The 23,364-nt window shown below is 52.5% G+C and overlaps 2 protein-coding genes across 4 annotated transcripts in view; one reads left to right on the forward strand and one right to left on the reverse strand.

The window, feature by feature from the left end:
* The window catches only part of TEF (TEF, PAR bZIP transcription factor), a 36,426-nt gene extending 25,471 nt beyond the window's left edge, over positions 1–10,955 (forward strand). Inside the window, exon 5 of one of the 2 annotated variants that reach the window (XM_027664019.1) lies at positions 10,742–10,953. In XM_027664019.1, coding sequence (XP_027519820.1) covers positions 10,742–10,778 — 37 coding nt within the window. In that variant the 3' untranslated portion in view covers positions 10,779–10,953. Of the gene's footprint in view, positions 1–10,741 lie in introns of both variants that reach the window. The other variant, XM_027663993.1, reaches the window with a different exon arrangement.
* A 3,336-nt stretch (positions 10,956–14,291) lies between these two features.
* On the reverse strand, positions 14,292–23,094 carry TOB2 (transducer of ERBB2, 2). Of its 2 annotated transcripts, XM_027663979.1 has the most exons (3): positions 22,858–23,094; positions 21,171–21,262; positions 14,292–18,752 (listed from the first exon to the last, which is right to left on the reverse strand). In XM_027663979.1, exon 3 carries the CDS (start codon positions 18,664–18,666, stop codon positions 17,644–17,646), a length of 1,023 nt encoding a protein of 340 aa, XP_027519780.1. In that variant the 5' UTR covers positions 18,667–18,752; positions 21,171–21,262; positions 22,858–23,094; the 3' UTR covers positions 14,292–17,643. The 2 variants fall into 2 exon arrangements, with proteins under 2 accessions (XP_027519780.1, XP_027519770.1); XM_027663969.1 differs by lacking the exon at positions 21,171–21,262 and having other exon boundaries at positions 22,858–23,093.
* Between the last annotated feature and the right edge of the window lie 270 nt (positions 23,095–23,364).

Genomic DNA, 23,364 nt, shown 5'->3' on the forward strand with positions numbered 1-23,364 from the left:
GTGGGGGGTCCTGGGCCGCTGGGGGGACCCGGGCCGCCGGGGCCGGCCACCCTCGGTTGGGGCGAGCAGCTAAGGAGCAGCCTCTGCCTCCTGCTGCGGCACCTGCTGGGATCTGACAGCTCTCCGCACACCCCTAGCTGACCACCCCCGCAGCCCTCACCGAGGGTCCCGCGCCAGGACGGCTGTGCCCGGCTGACCCAGCACTGAGGGGGACAAGGGGCAGGCAAGAACAGCTGATCACAAGGCTGAGGGTCACGTCGTGGCAATGCGGGCTCCGTGCCACGCTGAAACAGAGATTTTTGACTCCTGTCCTTCTGATCTGCCCGCGTCAGGACATTTAGGGACTATCCAGGGAACCGCCTGACCGCCTCGGATAAAGGCACCCTCTGGCTTCCTGTGGTGAAGGTCCACAAAAGCCTAATGATATGAACAGTAGCAGGAGTGAGGGGGAGAGAGCAAAAGTGTCTCTAGTGTCCCCCGAGCTCCTGCAATAGGGAAAATATCACCAAGGTCCCAGAAGGGCACTGGCTGCCACAGTGAACAACAGCTCAAGCTCCCCAGGTGTTGCCCCAGCACACTAAGCCTGAGGGAAAAGCTTCCCTGGCCCTAGAGCTGGTGTTGTCCTGAGCCTGTGAGCAAGGCAAAGCAGCACACCCAAAGCATGACTAAGAGCAGCAGGAGTGGCCCTGTTCCTCCTTCCCTGCCTCACTCCAACCTTGGCTGGAAAGGTTACAGACACGAAGCAAATTCATTTCTAAAAACGCAGAAGGAAAAGAGGTGACCTCTTTCTTGCCTCTTCAAAGATCTGGGAGGACCCTGAAGCACCACATTAATAACATATAACCTATGGAGGATGCAGGACATTGAGGTTTCAGCTCTGTACCACTACCTCTGGGGACTAGCTTGAGGACAGGATTTCAAGCTTCATTTCAGACGTGTGTATGGCTCATTCTAGGCTCTCTCATCTCCTGCCATGCAGTGACTACCAGCTTGCTGAGTCTCTTACCAAATTAGGCTTCTTCTGCCCACCTTCCAGCCTGACAGGCTGTCGCAGAAGTTTATACCATGGCTGGCTAGGAACTTCTTTCTAATTTTTCTAAATGTATTTGTGATCCAGATGAGCTTCTAGGAGAACAAATTAGACTTTTGCCCTAGCATATATTTATGATGCATGGATCCTGTTCACCCTCAAGCTTTCCTGTTTTAGATGAAACAAGCTGCACACTCAGAATGACCGCTTACAAGCCTACTCTGTACCTGCTACAGGTCAGTTCCATCCTTCCAGAGGAGGGGTGTCTAGAGCAGCATCTGCAATGCCAGGTGAAGCAGTACCTCGTACTTGTTGGTCCCTCCAGACAATTCTTTGTTGTGAATATCCTTGAACTGAGTCTTTATTCAAACTGGCAGCACATGGACAGTGTCCACCCACTGCCTGACTTCTTCCAATGCTCCAGCTTGAGGGATGTCTTTTTTACAGCATTCTGAGGCAAAACACTGCTGGTTTTGACAACTCTCCCTGTGACTGACAGAGCCCCTTCCTTAGCCAGCTCCTTACGCACCTTGCCTCTTCCCTGCCAGTCCTTATGCCAGCAGCATTCAATGGGAGATGGGACATTATGTGGTCCCCTGCTCTGGACCACCTGTCTCTTGCCCTCTCTCTGAGGGATAGAGTGGTGCTGGAGTATCATGTTTCTTCAGGAGAAGGTAGTTTTTTTCCCCTCTCAAGATCCCTTCTGCTCTGCTCCAAGGAATTGTGATAACCCTGTGGTTCAAGGAAGAGGGAATGACCTTTCTAAAGTTACAGAGTGAGGCTTGGGGAAAGAAAGCGTCACTGCGGGTCCTGCCGGCACACAGGACTGTGAGAGGTGAAGGAGAGGATGTCAGGGGACTGTTGATGGGCAAGGAGATCTGGAAGAGAACATGTCCTCCAGGTACCACCAGCCCTGTGCCGAGGTGCTGCGTGTCCCTCTGTGGCAGTACAAAGCATTGCTCAGGACTGGTTTAGCTGAGCCCAGCAGTAACAGTTGCCCCCATGGGCTGGACATCTGCGCAGCCTGGCTGGGGCTGTGGGGAAGAGCTGGAGAAGAAGGGAGGGGGAAGATTTAAAAATAGTCCCCTTCTCATTTTTGCAGCTGTCATTCATGGTGCTTAAGCAAGCCCAAGGCCTCCCAGCTCCCATACACATTACTCCTTACATAATGGGAGACACGCGGGCATCGCTCCAGGCCGGGAACAGGCATCAGGCTGGGAACAGGCAGGGACATGACATTTACGCTACCCTGTCAAAGCCGATGAGCAACTCCAGGGTGTCTAGGTCCTGAAAAAAACCTGTGGGTTGAGGAAGGCAGCTCGTGTGGCTGTCAAGGGCAACCCAGCCACAGCCATGGGCTGGGAAGGAGGTGAGGGAGAGCGGGATGCAACCCGAAGGTGAAGGCTGGCCTCACTGTGGCAGAAAGCTGGCCCGAGCTTCTGGGCCGCTGTGGTACTTCTGGGGCAAATGGCTGTGGGAAGGGGGTGGGGGCTGTGGGGAGGGCTGTGGGAAATACCATAGTAGGTCCCAAGGGGTGACTGTTTGCCAGAGGGGAAGATGTGGCCACCAGTAGTGAAAGAGGAGGGAGTAGTGCAGAGATGGCACAGGGAAGCAGAAAACACAGATTGCAGAGCAGCTCCCCAGGGAGGGGAGCTGGGAAGGGGAGAGCAGGAGGTGTGGGAGGACAGGTCTGGGGAGGAGGAGAGGGACAGGCAATGCAGGAAGGACAGTGCTGAGAGGAAGTGGTGTGAGGAGGAGACCGAGTGGAGGGGGAGAGTTTTGAGAGGGAGACAGGGTGAGAAGAGCAGTGCTGGGACTGGTGGGGGCTGGAGAAATGGAGGATGGTTCAAGTGCTGGAAGAAAAGGTGAAGGTCCACTGGAACCACCAGAACTGCCTGCCCTTTTCTGCCACCTCAGTGCTACAGGACAAACATTGCAAAGGGCAAAAGAGCACTCCACGTCCCCTCATGTCAGCCACGCTGGGCTCAGGCACTGCTCCCACGTGCTTTTTCCCTACCTCCCTTAGCCTCCTCAGCTCTGAAAACTGCTAACTCAGGGAAATTCCAGAGACAGGGGCTGTGCATGTGGCAGCAGGTCAGGAGGACAGAGCTGGACAGTGGTGGGGAGGCCACCGCTCTGTACCTGCGAGCCTCAGCCTCCCAGCCTATCTCATCTAGGAACACTTCCACCCCTCCCACCTTCTGGCCAGGAACTGAACCATATGTCTGTTCACTGTAGGATCCTCTCTTCTTCCAAGGATCACCGGCTTTCATGCTTTATATGCCAGCAGCCAGACTGCCTTGGGTAAGGCATGAGTCACTGTGGTGCGGTTATTTAAAGTGTGTCTCCTAAGCGCCAGCCACGTGCCTGTGCTGCGCGGGCTGAGAGGGAACGCGCAGCCGGACCCCAGAATTAACACCAGGGGGGCCAGCTGCCGAAAGAAAGGCTGAGACCCAGTTAGCTTCTCCCAGAGCAAAGGGAAAGCTTGGCATTTCACGGCAGCCCCCTGTCAGTGGGGAGAACAATGCAGCTCATCCCAGTCCCAAACCACAACAGGCTATTTCCATGTCCACAAACCAAAAGTGCTTCAGAGGACGTGACTGTTGTTGCCCGGGGGCTGGGCAGGCCTGGGGCTGGTTTGGCAGCCATGCAGTCACCCACTTTACAGGAGGCATGACTTGGAGCCACCAGGATGGTGCTGGGATTGTGCTTGGGTTCTCCCGGTGCTGGAGCAGGAGCCAGAGTCCAATCCTGAAATTTCAGGCAGCTATGGACTTCTAACAACTGTTGGCAAAATGGATGCCTTAGCTAGTAAATATTTCTGGCATATTCTAACTACTCCCTGCTGTTTTCCATTAGGACTGACATCCCAGAGCAATGAGTAAGTCCCAGTGTATGTCCTTCCTGGTTCCGCATCATTCAGCCAGACCCGCTGCAAAGCTGCTGGCCTATGAATGAGTCCAAGCTTGGGGAAGCTTGTTCTCCCCCTGCATCCTGCTGGCACCAACTGAGGTCTTGGGCACACTATGTGCTTAGGCTGAGCCTCGCCATCCTGTCCCACTGAGGAGAGGTGGTAACAACAGCCAACCTTGGCAAGAGGTTTGAAAAGCTGCCGCTGGCCAAGTTGAAGCAAGACTGGGCATTTCTAGTGTATGGAAAAGGAGATCTCACTGGTGAGCATGACGTCTGCACTGGCAGTCAGCATGAGGAGGTGAGAGAGCAGAGCACAGTTTTTCATGGGACCACATGCAGGCCAGCTAGATGGAAGATCTCGTCTGTGTTTCCTTGCAAAAGTAATTTTTTCTGGCCCAGAGCAGAGGTAGTGCCTGCAATCTCCCAGTCAGGCAGCAAAAGCACAGAGCTGCTTTCATGGGTTGCAGGGGACTCAGCTGCCAGGATACGTCCACAATTTTCTCTTCCTTTAGACCAGCCCACTCAGGACCAAAACAGCCCTTCCCTAGAGCCTGGCTACTTTTGCTGCCTCTTGCACATGCCTGGCCCCACATTAACCTCTCAGGGAGGGTCTTTTCATAGGAGTGAGATGCCCCCTTGAGCCCACGAAGATCACTTTTTCTCTCCTGTAAAATATATCATTTAGCTTCACAGTGTCACAGAATGTATCAGAGAAGGTATTTGTACTAATTGCCCACTAAGCATTTCCAGAAAAAGACAGGCTCATCTTTCCCAAGACAGCAACAGCAGGAGAGATTTGTGCCATGTGTGGGACCCAGTGTCCTCTCCACGCCCAGCTCCTTCCTGCCTCCCTTTCCTGGCCTATTGGGAGATTACTGTCTCTCTTCCATGTCTCCCTTGGTGTTACTCCTTGATTTCCCCTCCCTCCATCTCCTTTGCTTGGCTAGACTTTCATCTTCGGATTTCTTTTTCTTTGTCCTCTTTCTTGTTTTCCTTCTCCCCTCACGGCCTCATTTCTCTCCCCCTTCATTTACTATTCACTGGTTTCCACTAGCCAAAGTGGTGCTGGAGCTGTCAATAAAAGAACCCTCCAACTCCTACAAGCTGTAGTACAGCCTCAAACTCCATTTCTACCCCAGACCGTGGGCTCCAAGCCCATCTGCAGCTTACACCTCTCAGTTGAACCCTCCTCCCACGCAGCTCCACTACACTAGACCTCCACTACTTGTTGCTACAGCTGTAAAAGCAAGGACTGACACAGCAGGGGAGGGATTGTGGCTGCTACAAAACGTGCTTCAGGCACCAGCTCTCTCGCCAGTCTACATAAGGCTGTAGAGGCTGATGTTTAATTGCCTGTCTTCCCTCTGCCTGAAGTCCAAATGCCACAGGCCCCTGCATGCCTTGGGGCCTTCACTGCAGTGATGGTGCACACTTAGGGGCTATGTAGAGTCTGCTTTGACCCCCAGCTAACAAGAACCAAGTTGTTCTCTCAGGTCTTTCCCTTCACTATGAAGTAGTTTCTCCATCGTTTTCTTCCTTAGAGAATGTGGAGATGGCTCAGCAGAGAGAGCAACAGTTGCAAAATTATGTAAGGCATGAAGAAGTCATGTACTGAGGAACAGTAGGGCTTTGGGATTCTGCTTCCCACTGATGATAGTGCTACCCTGATCTGGAGCAAGGCCACACAGAGCTAAGAGCCTGTTTGCAAGCCGAAACACCTTGGGCCTGCCTGATATTAGGCCAGAAAAAAAATATGGTTGCTGGAACTGGCACAAACCACTTGGGAGCCAGCAGTGGATAGTTCTGGATGGTGGGTAGCCTGGAGCTGCTTTCAGGTGGGATGCTAACCTGATACCCTTGGTGACAATGTCTGCTGAATTAGGTCCTGTGGTATTTTTGTAATAGCAGAGCTGTGAATTGCAGCTTCCCAGCTAAATTGCACTTGAGTAATGCTCTCATGACTTGACTATCTCCACAACATTTTAATTAGTCATTTCTGTCTTCCCTACCACAACATGGTAATAGTACAAAATTACTGTTATTAGTACCAAATGGCTGCCCTGACACCCACTGTCACACAGCTCTTTTGAAGATGGGGCTGTATTTCAGCAGCAATGGGTGGTCTTGAAGGTGCTTTTGGAGCCATTGGAGGGGAAAAGCATCAATATAATGGGTACAAAACCAAGGGCAGACCTCCTGACTCTTTTTCTTTGCAGTCCACTGAGGGACTAACACCCAAGGGCTGTAAGCTCCCATGGAAGTCAACTCTGATACTGAGTGCAGCAGAACCAGAAACAGGCCCTGAGGATGGCAAGGACAGGAGCTTGGGATGGAAAAGATTCAGAGGGCCCATGCACGCTGACTCCTCCATGAGTGTAAGCAAGCAGAGCTGCACCTATACTGCTTTATACAGAGCACCGCAGGAGCAGTTTGTACTTGTAGATAACACAGAATGGTGATCAAAAAAAACTGCCTCCCTTTTTGGCTCCAGCAATTAGCCTGTACTCAGCATTTCCATTAGTACTGAATGATGGCATTAGGTAGTTTGACATAATCCTGTTTGCCTACAAAGAATGTACAAACTCCTGCTTCTGTAAGCACAGCAGGAGTCAAACTGCATCAACAGCTTCTTTAGTCATAGCTCTAAGCCTCTTTTTAACCAGTTCTTCAACCTGCTTGGAGAAGGCTCCTCAAGCTCTTGCTGTGTGTCAAGTTGCACGTTCTTCGCTGCTGTACCTGTAACACTTCTAGAGAGTTCCCACCACCACTCTTCAGCCTCTCTTCTCCTCCCTCCTATATTCCCTCCATAGCTTTGCTTTGGGATCAGTAGTTCCCAGGTGCCTCAGGCTATTTATGGTAGACACACAGTGCAGGAATTTGGTAAGACAGAGCTACTTTCATCAGGCAATGACATTTATTCCCCCATCATCATATTGCATCAACATTCATGGCATGTCAGTGCCCCATTGCCACATTGCTTCTGATTAAATGCCTCTGGGGTTTAATGAGTTTTCCTCCTGTGAGGAGGTCACTGGCTGTGGTCACTGCTGTAATCCCAAGATAATTTTGGACATCCTGGGAGGGGTGGCAGAGCCAAATGCAGCTGCAGCATCCTTCAAAGGTTGAAGGGGTTTTTTTTGAATCTTTCGCAAATTAAGAACACACCTTGCAATACCCATCACCCCAGCTGGTCTGCAAAGACTGGTCTCAACAAGCTGTTCTGAACACACTCCCCTCATCTCGAGCCATGCTTCTGCCATCCTCGCATCTGCCACCTGCTCCGTCATTAGCTCCTGGGCTGGAGCCAAAGACTGTGGCAACACCTGAGCTACTAATTGGGCTATTGCAGCAGCACTAATAGAGCAGGGACACCTCTGCCAGCCAAGCCAACTGCTCCGAGATGGGCCCAGCAGTGTGCAGCCAGTGCTCCCACTGAGCTTGAAGCCCCCCGCGCTACCATGCAGTGATGAGCTCCCGCAGCCACGTGCCCATGCCGACATTTTTGTAAGTGCTGTTTCGCTGCATGGAGGGCAGTCACTGCCAGCCAGGCAAGGCATGTGTGGGAAGTGGAGAAGACCAGGCAGAGGTGTGGAGGAGGAAAAAAGGGAACCAGATGATCACAGATGAATGGCACAGGGATGAATGGGTCCAGCACGAGGCAAAGGTACTACAGGGAGAGATATCACTGCTCACTGGTGGCAGAACTCTCCCTTGCACCCTACTGCTGGCTGCTGTTTGCTCCCAGGATTAGGCCACAGCATTAGGGAAAATAATCCACTGGAGCAAGGAAGATAGAGAGATAAGGAAGAGAAGAAGGATGGGTCCCTGGAGAAGGATGCTTCCCAAATTCCCCAGGTGGTTGAGCTCTCATCGTGGGGAATGCAGTACCAATGGTGGCATTAGCTGGTATCATAACCAGATATCTGGGAAACCCTTCCATACTCTTGGGGTCTTCTTATAGCCTCTGGTAGCAGATGCACATAACGGCAAACATTACAGAGGTGCAGGTGCATCCGTTCACCTTCCTTTCTAGTCTGCTTGGTGAACAGCATCCACAAGGCAGAGCAGACAAACTCATTTGTGGGCCACTTCGAGTGTTTAACTCCCCAAGGTCAAACCTGCTTTGCTTGGCCTTGAAGAGGCCAGCATTCACCCAGCAGGAGCAATGGCTTTGGTGAGGCAGGCTCTAGGCAGTTGTGAAGACAGCTGTGCCCCTGGGTAAGAGGCTTTTAAGTGTCTGCAAGGTGGAGAGCCACAGCAGTGCAGCCTGCTTTGCTGGTGGAAGAGCCTGGAAAGCCAGCCCTTGCCACCACAAGATGAGTAAGATCCTGCCAAGTGACAATTACCTCAAGGAGGAAATGTGGCTCGCTCCAGGAGCAGCAATTACCAGTTCCTCCACTAGTATCTCCAGGTGAAGAGGGTGGCCAACTGCCTCACCAGGCACAAGAGCAGAGGAAACACAGGGCACAGGATCCACAGCTTGTGGTGGACACCCTTTTCTGTATGCAGATCTTGCAGGGAGAGGGGACAACATTAAAGACAGTGAAATAAATGGAGGTCCTCTTGCTAATCGTACCTTCCTCAACAGAGGAAGACTTCACAGAAAAACACTTGGGAAGGGTTTGGGATTTTTTTTGTTCACAGCCTCACCCAATTCTGTCAAGGTCAACAAGACTCACTAGATAAAATCAGTGGGTTTTTGTCAACCAGGCAAACACAGTAACACCCCTTCCCCCCACCCTTTTACCTCCTGGGCTGTGGAAGCCAAAAGGCACCTCCAGCCATTTGTGGGAAGCTTTGCCACACCACTGAGGTGACACTGGCCTTCTCCAGTGGTCTGGCTTTTATGGCTTCCTCATGGTAAATGGGCCTCTCCTACCAGCTCTTGCAACCCTATGAGGGCAGAGCAGCTTTGGAGAAGACACTTGTGCAACTTTGCAGCACACTCCAGGTACGTTAAAGGAAGATGTCCAGCTCCAACCAGTTCTGGACTACGAAGCTCTACTGGGCAGGCCAGGGAAGGGTAAGCACACAATTACTAACACAGACCTCCACTTCCTAGTGATGCTTTACTGATTAGTGTTGTGGTCCTCAGACAACCTCATTCAACCAGTTCATCCCACCTTCCAGGAAAGCTCCGTCACACGTAGAGATCAATCCGGGTGTTGCTGGAAGACCCACAGGTCTTAGCAGTTACTCCATGCACTTAGAGGAGTTAAGGATTCAGCAGCCTCAGGTATCTCATGATATAAAACACTGGGGCCAAGTTTGGATGGATTTGGGTCCTTTCATACCATTTTAAGGTGGTGGGAAACCTGGAGTTTTTTTCTTAAAAATATAAAGCAGAGAAATCTTCTCAGCAGTGATGTTGTCTGTGTGTTCACAAAGAGAACAGTGGCTTTCTCCTGCAATACATACTGGTGCAATATGACTGATGGAGTGCCTGCTGGTTAGATGCTGTATTATTCTCTGCTTGCTATGGAGCTGTTGTAGTCCCCACTCTCACTTCTGTAACCATTGACTTTGGAAAGGTTTCAACTTATGTTTAGTGACTAGTCAAAATATTCCCATAACAAGTATCTCTATGAAGGAAAATAATATTTTTCAAAGAGCACTGTGCCTTTGGATAAAACAATAACTCCAAGACTAAAAATGAAGTCTTATCAGAATAAAATAATCTTTCTTATCTGGCTTTGTATCGATTGGGCAGTCTCAATGGCCAAACTTCTCATTTGAATAACCAAGTGAGGTCTCTCTTGCATGGTTTTATACACTTGATCTGTGCTGTGACTTATAATCTGGAACATAAGAAAGTTTCTTTGTTTATGTTTATAAAAATCAGCAATCTGTGGTTCCCCATGCTGATGTGTTAGCACTTAGGCTGTAGGTTACAGCATTCAAGGCCTTGTTCAAAACTGACAGCTTACACTGCTCTCCTCAGCAATGCTGGGCACCTTCGGCTCTGCCTCGAAGCATCACAGCCCATGTGCTCTTCCTGGGCTTGTTTTGTTAGATCCTGTTTCGTCAGGGTTTGTCAAGCCCTTGCCCTTCCTCAGTGGACAGCTGGCAATGGTGTGGCTGAGAGGGATAAGCTGTCCTTCCCCAGCATGTCTCCATCCCATCCCTTTGCATCATCTCCTTTCCCATTCAGAGCAGCTCCCAGTGGTGGCAGGATCAGCGTGAGGTGGGAGAAGTGACCGAGGGGTGCCGGCCCTAGTGCTCACACACCCTGAGTGCGGTGAAGCCATGGCCTCCCCAGGCCTCGGTGTCTCCATGTGCTGGAGGCAATGACAGCACTGTGACTCTTGGGCCCCCTCTGAGATCTGGCCATGTCCCCAGAGGGGAACCACCATGTCAGGACCAGCCCAGAGGGAGAATTGGAGGAGGCTTGTGCATGAGAGTGTGGCAAGCAGGGAGCCAGGCGGGGACAGGCAGGCTCGGCTGGGCTGTGCTGGCTGGGAAGGAGGCCTACACAGCTGCTGCCTATGTTGGGTCACTAGGAACATGCACCATTTCATCAGGTGGGGATAGGAAGAAGGGAGTTCCAGCCTCGCCTCTTTGTGACATTTGCACCTGTGTGTAAACACCTCTGATGTCCCTGGAATGCTGTCCTCCTTCTCTCTGCTCGTCAGTCCTTCCTTGGCTCATGTTCATGGTCTTCCAGACACCTTAGCTGGTCTTTTCCACCGTGTTCTCTACTGCTCTGCCTGTCCCTTCCCTTCAAGGATGCAAACCCCAGTGCACCCTGGGCAGATGACATCTCTTCAGTTCTCCCTGTTTTTTCTGTGTGCCCCACAGGTCCAGTGGATTGTGTGAGTGCTGCCACTTTGCGTGACGTCCAGTGTGTCCTCCTGGCTGCAGCTGGGCATCACACAGACAGAGACAGAGGATGACCTCGGTAGGTTTTGGAAAGGCGCCAGAGGCCTGCTGTGACGTCGCTCATGCCTCTGTGGGAGCCTGCAGCAGCACGTGTTGACACTGAACCCGACCACAGGAAGATCAGGAAATGCAAGAATGCCTGTTGTTGAGGGAAGTTGGACTTGGCCTTTGCACAAACTCGCTGAGCTGTGCAACCGAGGCCCGTGAAAGAAGCATTTCCTGCTGCAGCAACATTGCTCATTGCCCTCCCTATGCATCACCTTTGTGGGTCATTTCGGGTTTATTTTTTTCTGATGAAAGCCCCAGCTGCACCTTCTGCAAGCAGTTTCTGGCTAATTCACTCGAAGGAAAACTTCGTCCTTGGTGGAAACAGCCTGCCAAGTGGGAGGGACACACTCCCTCCTGAGGATCTGCTTCCTTCAGCAATCTAGCTGTGCTGGCAGTGCAAGGCCAAAAAAAAATAAACACAACCCTCCCCTCAGCTAGGTCTCAGCAACTGCAGAATAACATGGGGACCACACTTGTCTTCCTCAGCATTCAATGAAGAGGGAGCGTGTTCCCCCCCTTCTCCACCTGTGCCATTCCTTTCCACTCCTCAAGGCAAAGAGGCAAAATTTAACACTGAATCTTCTTTGCAGAGATCCTCTTTTTCTTCTTCACTCCTGTGCCTCTGAGTGCTTCTTGGGGAAAAAAAGATCACATTCCTTCCCAGCACATGCATGTACCACACTGGAGTCACTTTTGACACTGGCGATGGCCACACACAAAATGTGCCCTTCACTGACCGGTACAACTCAAAAGCACCATGTGCCGGCAGGGGCTTATCTTTCACTGGCGTGTCTTGGGGCCGGGTGAAAGCTTCATTCTTCAGCAGCTTTCTAAAAAGATCAGGTTTCTGGAGGTGACGACGCAGGCAGCAGTGGGGGGACAGCGGAAGAACAGCTCTGCAAGGGCTGGGGTGAACATGTTCCCGGCTGTGTTTGAATTGGAGCCTCGCCACAGAAACCAAAGGAAAAAGTGTAAGATTTTGGAGGCGGCTAACCTTGGCGACAGCCTGCTGCTGGGCTGGTGCCTTGTGCTCTGGCAGAGGAACATGTGGGGTGGAAAGACCTATCTGTCCCTCTGTGACCATGGTGTCAGCCTTGCCCCTCACACCTGCTGGGGCCATGGGCAGTGCCGGGGCCACAGCCATGTGAGCAGGGAGCAGGTGGCATTGGCAGGAAAACTCCTCAGGGATGCCAAAGACTCAGCAGGTCCTGGGCCCCCCACCAGTGGTATTTTTCCACCTCTTGATCCTGGCATGTCAGCAAGTGCTGGGACACAGGGAAGCACCTGCTGTTGGCGGTGCCTGTGCCACGTGTTATTCAATCCCAATAATCCCAAGTCTCCGGGAGGCTCTGGGATAGCGGGAGATGCTCTCCTGTTGAGCCAAACTTGAGCTGTTTTGCTAGGCCTGTAATTTAAATACAGTCCAGGGAATGGCCTTTCATGCTTGCATAAGGCTTTCCTCTGCGACCCAGCCCCTTCCGTCTCCTTGAACAGCCTGATTCAAGTCAGAAACTACTGAACTACTGCTGTCACAGACTGAGAAGCCCAGGGCTCAAGCATGGCATTTTCTACCCAAGCTGTCTCCTCCTTTCAGGTAGGAGCCCGCCTGCTCGATGACTCAAGTTGCAAGTTTCCCTCTTAATAACGGAGTCCCCTGTGACGAGTGTCTAAACAACACCCCCACGCCCCTCGCTTTGGAGGTTTCGGGAGACAAGTCCCATCTTGTTGCCGTGCCCCAGGAGCACGCTACCAGAAGATCGACTCATTCACTGTCCAAACACCCGGCAAACACTCCCACACCCAGGCACTACCCTGCACTGGCTCAATGTGGAGCCTCAGCACCTCTTTCTCCTCTCTGAAGGCTGATGGAAGGCAGAACCTGTCCCTGCACATGGCTTCCAGGCAGGGGTTTCAGCTCCCCAACACAGCACAGTGGCAAATACCTCGGAAGGAATAAGGCTATACTAAACCTCTTCCCTAATCCCTGCCTAGGCTGTGCAGCTATCAGCTGTAAACTAACTCCAGGCCCTACCTGTGCCCAAAAAGGGAAAGGCTCCATGCCTCCCTGCGTCACAGCCAAGCAAATGCAGGGCAAGGATCAGGAAGGCACATAGTCGCCCTCACTTTTCCATTTCCAAAAACATGTCTAAGGGTAAGCGTTTGTGTGTGCTTTAGATAAATGATTACAAGGGGTTCGAGACACTAAGGGGAAAAAATAGTTTTGTTGCTTAGCGGAGCGTGACAGTCACATGGTGCACAGCAGGCACAAGCAGCAGCCCAACTCCCGGGGCTCGCAAAGCCAAGGGCACAGCGAGCTCTTCCAGGAAGAAATTTAGGCTAGAAGGGCTGAGGGGGAACGGGTAAGGACGCCAGTGGGAGTCAGCTCTAGCTCCATGTTTGATTTCCTCAAGGACATTCAGAGCAGCTCCCTTCAACAGCTTTTTAAGGAGGCAGTGTGAGGAGCTGCAAGCCACCCCTCCAGCATGAGGCAGCAGGAGTGTGGTGGAGCTGGGGAAGCTGGGTCACACAGCCATTGGCATACGAGGGGCATGACACGTATTTCAGCACCTTCCTCAGCAGAGGGGTCATCTCATCTTTTGCTAAAAAGGAGCTGCTCCCTCCAATATAAATTCTGATTAAAGCTGAGCAGTGAGAGGTTTGAAAGAGAAAATCAGACCATCATTGCTGCATGTTCTCATATCCAGCCTTAAGCCCTCCCCCTGCTATGGGAAGTCACCTTGGATGAACATCCACAGCAGGGAGGACAGGGCCTGAATGCACACCTTGATGTTTACTTAGCTTAGCAAGTACCCCAGATGTCCCAGAGTAAACTCGAATTGGTTTACACAGAGGGAAAAGGAATCAACTCAAACCCAGCACCCCTCTCTGCAGGAAGCAGTGCCTAGGGGAGCTTCATCTACCCTGTGCAGTGACTCCAGAGGGCTCCCAGCCTGGCCCCACAGGTGATGGCCCAGGTGAGATGCCACAGATTCAGGGTATTTTAGGAACTCTGCTGATTGCCTGAAGGCCTCTGAAGCACCATGCACCAAATGCATCCCGCTCCCCCCTCTACTCCCCTGGGAGAAGAGCCAGCTCCCCCTGCCCCGCCCCAGGGAGCTGAATCATGGCAGGACCAGGGATGGCCAGGCACATCACCACTTTTTCCTATATGCTGCTATTCTTGACTGTGGGAGAGGTCACTGAGACAGCTGCCCTGGCCATGTTGCTCAAGCCTGGGCATCACTGAGCTGTTCCTAACGCTACAAAACCTCTGCCAAGCACACCCCAAACCAGTGACCTTGCCTGCACAGGCCAACACCAAGCACCAGTTCATCCAAAGGCGGCTGCATCCCTCCTCACCCAAAACCAGACACAGCACAGGTGTTCTCTTCCCACTGAGCACACACCACACAACAACCAGTTATTATATCATGCTTTTAATACAAACTTAAAAAAATCTGGAACAATAGAAACTGTACAGATTTGATCAACCTTTTTGTGGGTTTTTTTTGTTTGTTTTTAACTAAATCTCTAGACACACCAATGTCCCGTTCCAAAATATTGCACAACATTCTGAATACAAAACTCTGATTGTATTCCTCCTTCGCTAAAGAAAAAAAAAAAAAGAAGAAAAAAAAAGAAAGACAGCAACCCCCTGGCTCCCCCTCTCAGTAGCCCCCTTCTCCAAAAGAAACCCAAGCAGAGCACACACAGAAACCCTCCACTTGGAGACATACAGACTTCTGTCCTCTTTCACTCCTCTCCCACAAGGCAACCGACGATTCACTCCTTGGAGAGGGGTGGGAGGAAAAGGAGGGAAGCTGAGTGGGGAGAAAGGACTCTTCACCACTTCTTTTTTTTTTTAAAGTTTTTTTCCTGAAAAAATATTTTTTTCTCTCCTCTTTTTAAGAAAAAATCTTGAAAAGAAAAAAATTACAGTTTTTTTACGTTAGAAATATACATATATTATATATACCTCTTACATTTTACAAATGTAGCAAATTATTCAATACAAACGGACATCAACAAAAAGAACACAAACCCATAAAAAATAAAAGTTAAAAAAAAAAAATCTTCTCTCTTCTCTCCCTAAGAAACCAGGTAAATTAGTGCAGGTTTTTAAAAAATAAAATTGAAGCTTAACGCCTACATCCAAGACTAGAAAAGACCTGAAAAGGCCGTTAGTTTCCATTGCTGCCTGACGCTGGAGGAACATTTCTGAAGCACGCTTTTTTCCTTTTAAGATACAAAGAGGTTGGTCCCTCCTCTTTTCCTCCTTCCACTCACACCACTATTTTTAAAGCAGGTATTATACGTGTGGCAGGGCAAAGCGGCATCAAAGCTTCACACACATAAGCAGGTGGCCGGGGGGGGGGGGGCCCCACCTCTCTTCTCCCTCCTTGTGCTGGAGGACAGCACGCTGTCCCACGGCAGTGGTTCACAGGAGGCTTTGCCAGATGTGGGGACAGTGGGGGGCAACTGGACCAGGTCCTGCCATCAGGGGCTGAGCACCCCTCAGAGTCCAGTGCAGCGAGCGGGGTGCACCCAGCAGTACCATGCCAGGGAGAAGGACTGGGTGGCAGTGGTAACATCTGTAAGTGAAGGGTTCAAAAAAGAAAAAGGAAACCCAACAGCTGGGCCATTCCTCAGCAACTTGTCCTAGTCTGGAAACCTGCAGGGTTGAGGCTGCGGGCACTGGGGAAGCTGGTTGGTCTTCGCTCTCCTTGCCCACCAGCTGTGTTGGTCACAGCTCAATGGCAAGCAGCTTGTTTGGGAATCCATGCTGGGCACATGCCCCATCACCCATTGAAGGGAAAGGTGCGCTGGAAACTCTCCTTGAAGAGCTCCGGGCAGTGGCAGTCTCCCTGGGACAGCCCATTACATTCTGCAAAGGCTCATTGTCAACACAACTACAAAAAGGCTGGAGTGCCTCCATCTCAGCTCAAGGGAAGGGAGCGGGAAAAGCATGAGGTCAAGCTCATCTCACCTGAAACAGGAATTTCATGAAAGAGCACATTGGTTCCACAAGTGCAAGAGGAGTGGGTTTCAGAATGTGCTCCAAAACATCATTAAAAGAAAACCAAACCCCAAGTCTGGGAGGCAGCAAAAAGCTTATTTTTCTTTTAAACTGAGAACTTCAAAGACTGGAGTTTCATCATCTCCATCTCTCTCCTCTGCACACTTCCACGCTCACACAACAGGCTCCAAGGAGACCTCCCTTCCCATCTAGAGCCTCCACCCTTCCTGGGCATGAAGCAGCCCTCCTTTGGCTTCCTGTGAAGGTGGCTTTTGGAGTCCTTGACACAGAAGCGACCAATCTGAAAAGCCACTACTGCCTGACTGCAGCACATCATCCTGGGGAAAGCTGCAGGGGCATTCCCAGATCCCAGCCCTGCTGTGAGGAGGCATCGTACATTCACATGCTGGGATGGCTGCTCACCTTCAGAGCGCCCGTCCCAGCTCTGCTCTAAGCCTGCGGCTGTCCACGCTATGTGATCTAGCTGGAATGAGAAATTTATGCTAAGTGTTTCCTTTTCTCACCAGATCAGCCACCTCCTCATGCTCCTCTAGAAGGGCAGGTGAAGGGATTTAGTCTGGTGCCTGTCTGGCTGAAAGTACAAACCCTTTATGCTACCACTCAAGACAGCAGCTTCAACAACATCACCCTTTCTCTTCCTCAGAAGTTGTGCTGCCTCGCTAACCAAAAACAAAGGAATTCCCTCTCAGAGCCAAGAAGATGAATTCACAGCAGAGAATGAGAACTCTGACCTCAGAGGCCACTCCAGGTGGATGCTGGCCCCTGCTGCTGGGGAGAACATCTTGGGAAGTGGGGGCAGGATCCAAGTGGGATTGGCTGGTTCAGTGCCACCTCTCCCAAGCCACAGGGACAGGTGGGTGGTGTTTCCACACCACAGGGTTGTCACCCAGACTGACCAGGCAGCCCTGAGAGAGCACAGAAAAGCCCCCTTGCTCAGGGTGCAGAAGGGGACAATAAGCAGAGCCACTCAGTTCAAAGCACTGTACCCCTGTAGCTGCGGCTGGAAGCGCAGATGACGAAAGGAGCAGGGAGAAGCCATTTCACAGTAATATTCTGCTCTGCCTGCGATGTGCTGAGAGACGGTCAAGGAGAAGAGTTAGTGCTTTTCAGCACACAGACAGAACAGCTGACGCCAGCTCGGGCTGGAGCCACAACAGCACAACGGTCTGCACCCGTGGGCACACCGAGTAGATGCTCTCCGTCTACATGCAGAGCCGTAACAGAAGAAGTAAGCTCACCCACCCATTCTGGCTGGCACGCAACAAGAGTGTGCATCTCCACCAACACTGACTCATCCTCTCCCCGTCCCTCCTTCCAGCACCGTGGTATGAAGATGACATCCCCACACCCAGGTGGAAGGACCCTGTGTCCAGCGCGGGGCAGGGGGTGGTGCAGGGAATCAGAAGCACTGTGGCCTACAGTTGCACCAGATCCTGGGCTAGGGTAAGGGAAGGGGGCACACAAACCAAAAAAATCCCAAGACTCATTTTAAGGAGTAAAAAAGTGAGTAGGAAAAAAGCACAGGGACTGAGTTAAAAAACAATTCAGTGCTTCAGGAGCGTTGCCAGCACAGCGCAACAACACTGAGCTCTCTCTTTTCCCAAGAACCTATATTTATAAGATTTTAATATTTTCTGTATATTTCTATTTTTCTTTTCTCTCCCTCTTTTTTGTTTGCTTTGTTCTTGTTTCCCCCCCTCCCTCCCTGCCCCAAAATACTCTCCTTCCTTTGTGTTCAGTTGGCCAGGACGACAGGCTGGAACGACTGGCTGGGATACTGCATGGCATTCAGGTTGTAGCTGAGTCCTTCCACAAAGGGAGACTTCTCCAAAAAGAGGCTATTGGTGCTGCCACCGAAGACCTGAGCCATATCAAAGGTACCACCTGTGCTGGTGTTGAACTGCGATGCTGGCGGGATGCTGCTGGCCTGGCTCTCATTGGCAACACCATCGAAGAAGAGGCTGCTGGCTCCCGGTGACCCGCCGCTGTAAACGAACTCCTTGGCATTGGGGGAAAGCTGTGACTGCGAGGCTTGGCTCCCAGCGCTCCCGATGAAGTTCAGAGAGTGCATAGACAGGGAGAGGCCCTTGTGCTTCAGCAGGTTGGTGGTGGGAGACCTGACCATTCTTGGCTGCTGCACAGCCCCTGCTCCGCCGCCCCCTCCTCCGGCTCCTCCACCTTTCTTCATCTTGGTAGAGCCAAACTTGGTGGCAGCAAAAGTGGCAGTGGTGAAAGTGATGGGCTGCGCAGAGCGAGGGATGAAGGTGGGGCTGGGTGACTGGCCGAAGGAGGGGGATGGAGAGTTTGACAGCGAGTTGTCCTGGCTGCCAATGGGAACAAATACCTGGGCATCGGGGTTGAAGCTGCTCTTGATTTCTTTGTCCAGCTCTGCGGTGCTGCAGCCCTCACTGTCATCCAGGTAGAGGACCTTAACAGTGCCCTTCTCGCCGATCTGGTAGGAAACCTCAAAAGGATCAATCCAGACACTCAGCTCTTCTGGCACGTTGGCACGCACATCCTCCACAGCCAGCCCGCTCCGCTTGGCTGCCAGCTCCACCACCGGATCCACCGTCTCCCCTATATGAACACAGCGATAGCCAGATCCCTTCAGAGGTTTCTCTGGGTACCAGTGGCCCTCATATTTCTTCTTCAGCAGGCGTTCTAGCTCCTCACCAAACAGGTCTGCCCGCCTCCGAGGAAGCTTGTTGTACAGGTATGAGATGATGAAGTTAAGAGCAACTTTGATCTCTAGATGCATACTCTCTTCGCAGCAAGCAAGTCAGGGCAGTGTATTAAAAGTGACAAAGTGACAGGAACATAGACAAGATTTGGCTCCAGATAGACCTAAGGAAAGAGAGAAAAGACTGGATGAAGACTAGAGAACACAACAGCTCTCCACCTGTTGAGATAAACAACTGTGAACAAACTGTGAACCTTTTCCATAAACAAAAGCAGAATGAGCACTTTGCACAAATACTAACATGAAGTAAAGCTCTCTAGGAGAGTCACCACAAATCTGCTGGTCCTCAAAACAGAGGGATGCTTGTAGGGAGGAGTCTCCCTGCTCCTCTTTCAGAAGAAATAAGGGCATAGCTACTACACGCACACAGGTACATACATTGCACTCACCTCACTGCCAAGCACTGCTGCTGAAACCCAGCAGGCAACTGTCTGCTCTGGCAGAGCTATTTCAGCACATCTAACGCACCTCTCTGTGCCCTGGCACTCAGCTGCTTCCAGCACGGCTCACCTGCACCAGCCTCTCCAGAACACAAGCACAGCACCTGAACAGCCTCGTGACTCACTCAGCAGCCTGTGCAGAGACTTGCTTGTGCCCAGGACAGCAGGGCCAGGCTCTCCTCCGGGAGGCCGGGTGGTTGTGCCAGGTGCCACGTCCTGCTGGCACAAGCACAGAAGGGACGAGAAGGAGCGAGGGAGGGTGCTGAGGCACCAGCTGCCGGCCTGTGTTTACTACCTCTTTGACCAGCAGGCAGGTGTCTTATTAAGTGTACCCAGATAAGACTCTGCCTAGCTACAAACCTAAAATCTCAGTTTAATTCAGCTGGGGGGGAGAGTGGGACAGGGAATGAGTGTGGGGTCACAAAATACACACATGCCAACAGCCTGTCTAATACAGTTCACATCGCTTATCCCTGCACAGCGGGAAGATGAGCAGCTCTGCCAGGATCAGGTACCTACTTAATAAAAACTGAAATTGCTTGCCAAAGATTGAAGTAATCCTCCCTCTCTCCCTCCCTCGTGAGGAAGTCTCTGAAAAGGAGAGAACCCAGAAGAGCACAACGCAAAACCACAACACTCAACTCTCCCACTATACACAGATTTGCAAACAACGTTCGTCTGAGTATAAAAAAACCCCCCAGGTAGGTCAGCATTACGCTCTGTCACTCATCCAAAGAAGATGAATCCCACAGATATTTTAAGAGGAAGCACACTTCCAGTAGCCTCCACACCTCTCTAGAGGGAAGAAGAATATCCAGTTTTTAATTGGCAGCTTAGTCAGAGGCCACTCTGTCTTCAGCTACCCTCACCTTGCTCAAACAGACGCACCGTGTTCAACTGTCTTCCTAAAATGGGCTTCAGGGATGCTCTCACACAGCACTAAAGCCAATGTTTACAACATGTGCTAATTATTTGGGGGTGGGGATGGAGTACAAACATACGTTGTCAGCATTCCCCTGAAAAACTGGGAATCGCAGCAGCACAGCCAGGTATCCACCCTGGCCTAGGTCAGAAGAAAGGAAAAAAAAGGCTGACCAGACTTGTTTGCTTGGTCTAGTTTAGAGGACAGAAGGGTTACATAAATTTTAAAGAAACCCTCAAGTATATTTGAGGCTTTATTGCAAAACAAAGGGTGTGAATTCTATACTTTTTCTTTACTGTCTGAGTTCACAGAGGCTTGGCTTTAGGATGATGGTAACCAGAAAAAGATCCCACACTTCAAGTCCACTAATAAGAAGAATAGTTCTGGAAGGAATCCCCTCTGGGTTTGACTCAGCAACAAGAAAAAACACAAATGAGGGAGTGGGAAACAAGCCTCACCTTTAAAACCTGCTTTAAGGAATTACTGTAATGTAACAAATTGTGGTAGGTCACTAAGACCTGACTGAGTAAAAACAGATGAATACCAAAGAAACAAGCAAACAGAGTTTTTTGGAAAACAGTGAGCAGAAGCCATTTTCAGAAGGCAAGAGTCTCAGCACAGAGGTGGAGCCTTTTCTACAAAAAACAGTAAAGCAACTCTCTGAAAGAGCACACCTAAACCCTAACAAGAGCTTATGCAGCCCATACTATCTCAAGGGGGAATTACATGGAGCCCTCTCACATCTTTATCTTTGAGACATTCAAAAGAAAGTACAGCTTGAGATCTCAGAAAATTAAGCAGGGAGAGAACAGCCAGTTTGTAAATCTTTTAATCTCATGATAAATTCTAATCCAGATCCAAGATCTATTAAGAAATCAGAAATTACAGACTAGGAAAGCAGCAATAGCCAAAATTTGTTACCATCCCATTTGCAACACAAATGTTTCAATATACACTGGTGAGCCCAGATCTTCATCAAGTTTCTGCAGAAAGCAGCGAGGAGGTACAATTATAAATCATTACCTCCTTTTTCCTCTTCTTTATGAAGTACTCCCCCTTCTTAAAAGGGGAATACTCTGTACCTTGATTATTATGAAAAGAATAACTTAATTAGCCTAATAACATCAAGAGCTGCCAAGGTAGTGGCATACGACTGATACCTGCTGAAGGCACAAAAAGTCAGTGGCTCTTCAGGTTGCTGACAGAGTAAGATGTGCTCCAGCAGGATTCCCTCAATCTCTTTTCTACTGCACTGAAATGTGGTAAAATAATAATAAAATAAAATTATAACAACAACGACAAAAACCAGCTGAAGCAGCATGGCTCAGAGATAAAAAAACTACTAAAAACCAATTGTCAGAGGTATTCTGAGCAGTCTTCCATAAAGGCCAGCATTTCCAAACTAAAGGCTCACTGTACACGGGTAGAACATCGAGGTGCCGGCAGGGAACAAAGAGCTGTTCCTCTGCTCTGCGGAGGGAACGCAGGACCCCCTTCAGACCCCTCGGTTAATCTGTGTGCTGAAGGAGAGCAGCCAAACCACCACTTGCATCAGGGGTGAGCGAGCATGGGAACGACGCCCTCTCCTTCTGGCTGTGCCAGCACGGCGGGTGACCTTGCGAGTATCCCTCCGAGCTCCCGAGGGAGCTCCGGTCCCGGGAACGGGCTGGCCGCCACCTCAGGACTTGAGCAGACTGCCCCACGGCCGGACACGCCCGTCTGGAATGAGGGCCCCCTTCCGAGCACGCTCCCCCCCCACCAAACGAGCCGCCCCGCGGGGACCAGCCCGGCCGCCCCCTCCGTCCCCGGTATCGCGGCCATCCCCGGTGCCCCGGCTCGCCGGGAGCTGTAGTTCCTCGCCGCCCCTCCCCGCCCCGCGACCTACTTCTCCCGGACTGCGGCTCCCGGCGCGCCCCGCGCCCGGCCCGGCGCGTCCCTCGGCGGGGCAGGGCACAAAATTTTCCAGGGCACATGCGCACTGGGTCCCGCCCGCCCTTCCCGGCGCTGCCCACGGCCGGGAACACGCCCCGCGGCCCGGGACCGCCGGGCAACCGCCCCCTTCTCCCCTTCCCCTCCCCTCCCTCCCTCTCGGCAGGGACGGGCGGGCGCGTCCCCACCCCGCAGCTGCGACCCCCCCTTCACGGCCGTGGAACGGAGCCTGGGAGGCCACAAGCCCCATGTCCTTCGTTCCCCTCCCTCTCCCCTCCCCGCTGCCTGTCCCCGTCCCCCCGGCGGGGCACGCGGGGTCGCAAACACGGTCCCCAACAGAGCGTTCGGATGGAAGGGGACATGTCCCCAAGGGCAAGCTCCTGGCCGCGCACACCCGGCGGGGCACCGTGGATCGGGGTGTCCAGGGGGATGGGGATGTGTGTGGGGGAGGCGGCCCAGCCCAGCCCCGGCAGCGTCTTTGTTGTCGCCGGGCTTCTTTCCCCCGGAGCTCGCGGGAGCTGCACCCGCCGTGCGGGAAGGAGGACACCCCGGCGACATCCCCCGGCAGCCCAGGGTGCTGCCGCTGCCCCGGGCCCAGCCTGCTCTTTTCGGGGCCGCTGGGGCTGAGCCGCACCCCCCACACACCTCAAACTGGGGTGAAGGGAACAAAATGGTCAACTGGGACACTTCCAAGCGTCCCCTACCCCACGACTTTCATCCTCCCCCCCCCTCCCGTGAAGCCCCATTAATCCCCCCGGGGGCCGCAGCCGCACGGTGACTCCATGGACGGGCAAATCGCCCGCCCCGGGCGGGGAGAAGGGGCGATGAGCCCCCTCAGGCCGAGCCCTCAGAGGGGACGCTGGGAGCCCCGGTCCGAGAAGGGGTGTGGGGGAGGGACGCACCCCTGGCCCCACTTACTTCGTCCTCGGCTCCAGGGCCGGCGACTGCTGGCGGCTGTCGCGGGGGCCGTGGGCGCTGCCGTCGGGTCTCTGCTCTGCCCCGTCCCGTCCGTCCCCTCCCTGCCTTGTCCCCGGCGGCGCGGGGCGGGCCCGGTGCTGCGGTAGTGCTGGCGGTGCGCTGTCCCCGCAGCCGCCCGCGCCCTGGCCCCGAGTGAGCCAACTCACGGCAAACTTTCACCCTTAGCAACCCCTCGGCGCACGGATCCGCTCCCGCCCCGTGTGATGCGGCCGCGGGGGGCGGGCCGGGACTACTTCCCCCTCTCGCCGCCTCCCACAGCGCCCCGGGACGGGCGGGGGCGCCGGGCTCGCCTGTGCTGCCCTCGGCACCGGGGGTGTCCCGGCTCCGAGCGCGGGGGAAGGAAGGGAGGGGGCGGAAGGCAGCTTAGCGGGGATTGACCTGAGGATTTCCCCAAGCGGCTTAGCCCGAGGCCGGGGGGGGGTCGGCTGGGCCATCGAACGGAGCGGG

Source organism: Corapipo altera, unplaced genomic scaffold, assembly GCF_003945725.1.
Source record: "Corapipo altera isolate COAL_440 unplaced genomic scaffold, ASM394572v1 1, whole genome shotgun sequence".
NCBI lineage: Eukaryota > Metazoa > Chordata > Aves > Passeriformes > Pipridae > Corapipo > Corapipo altera.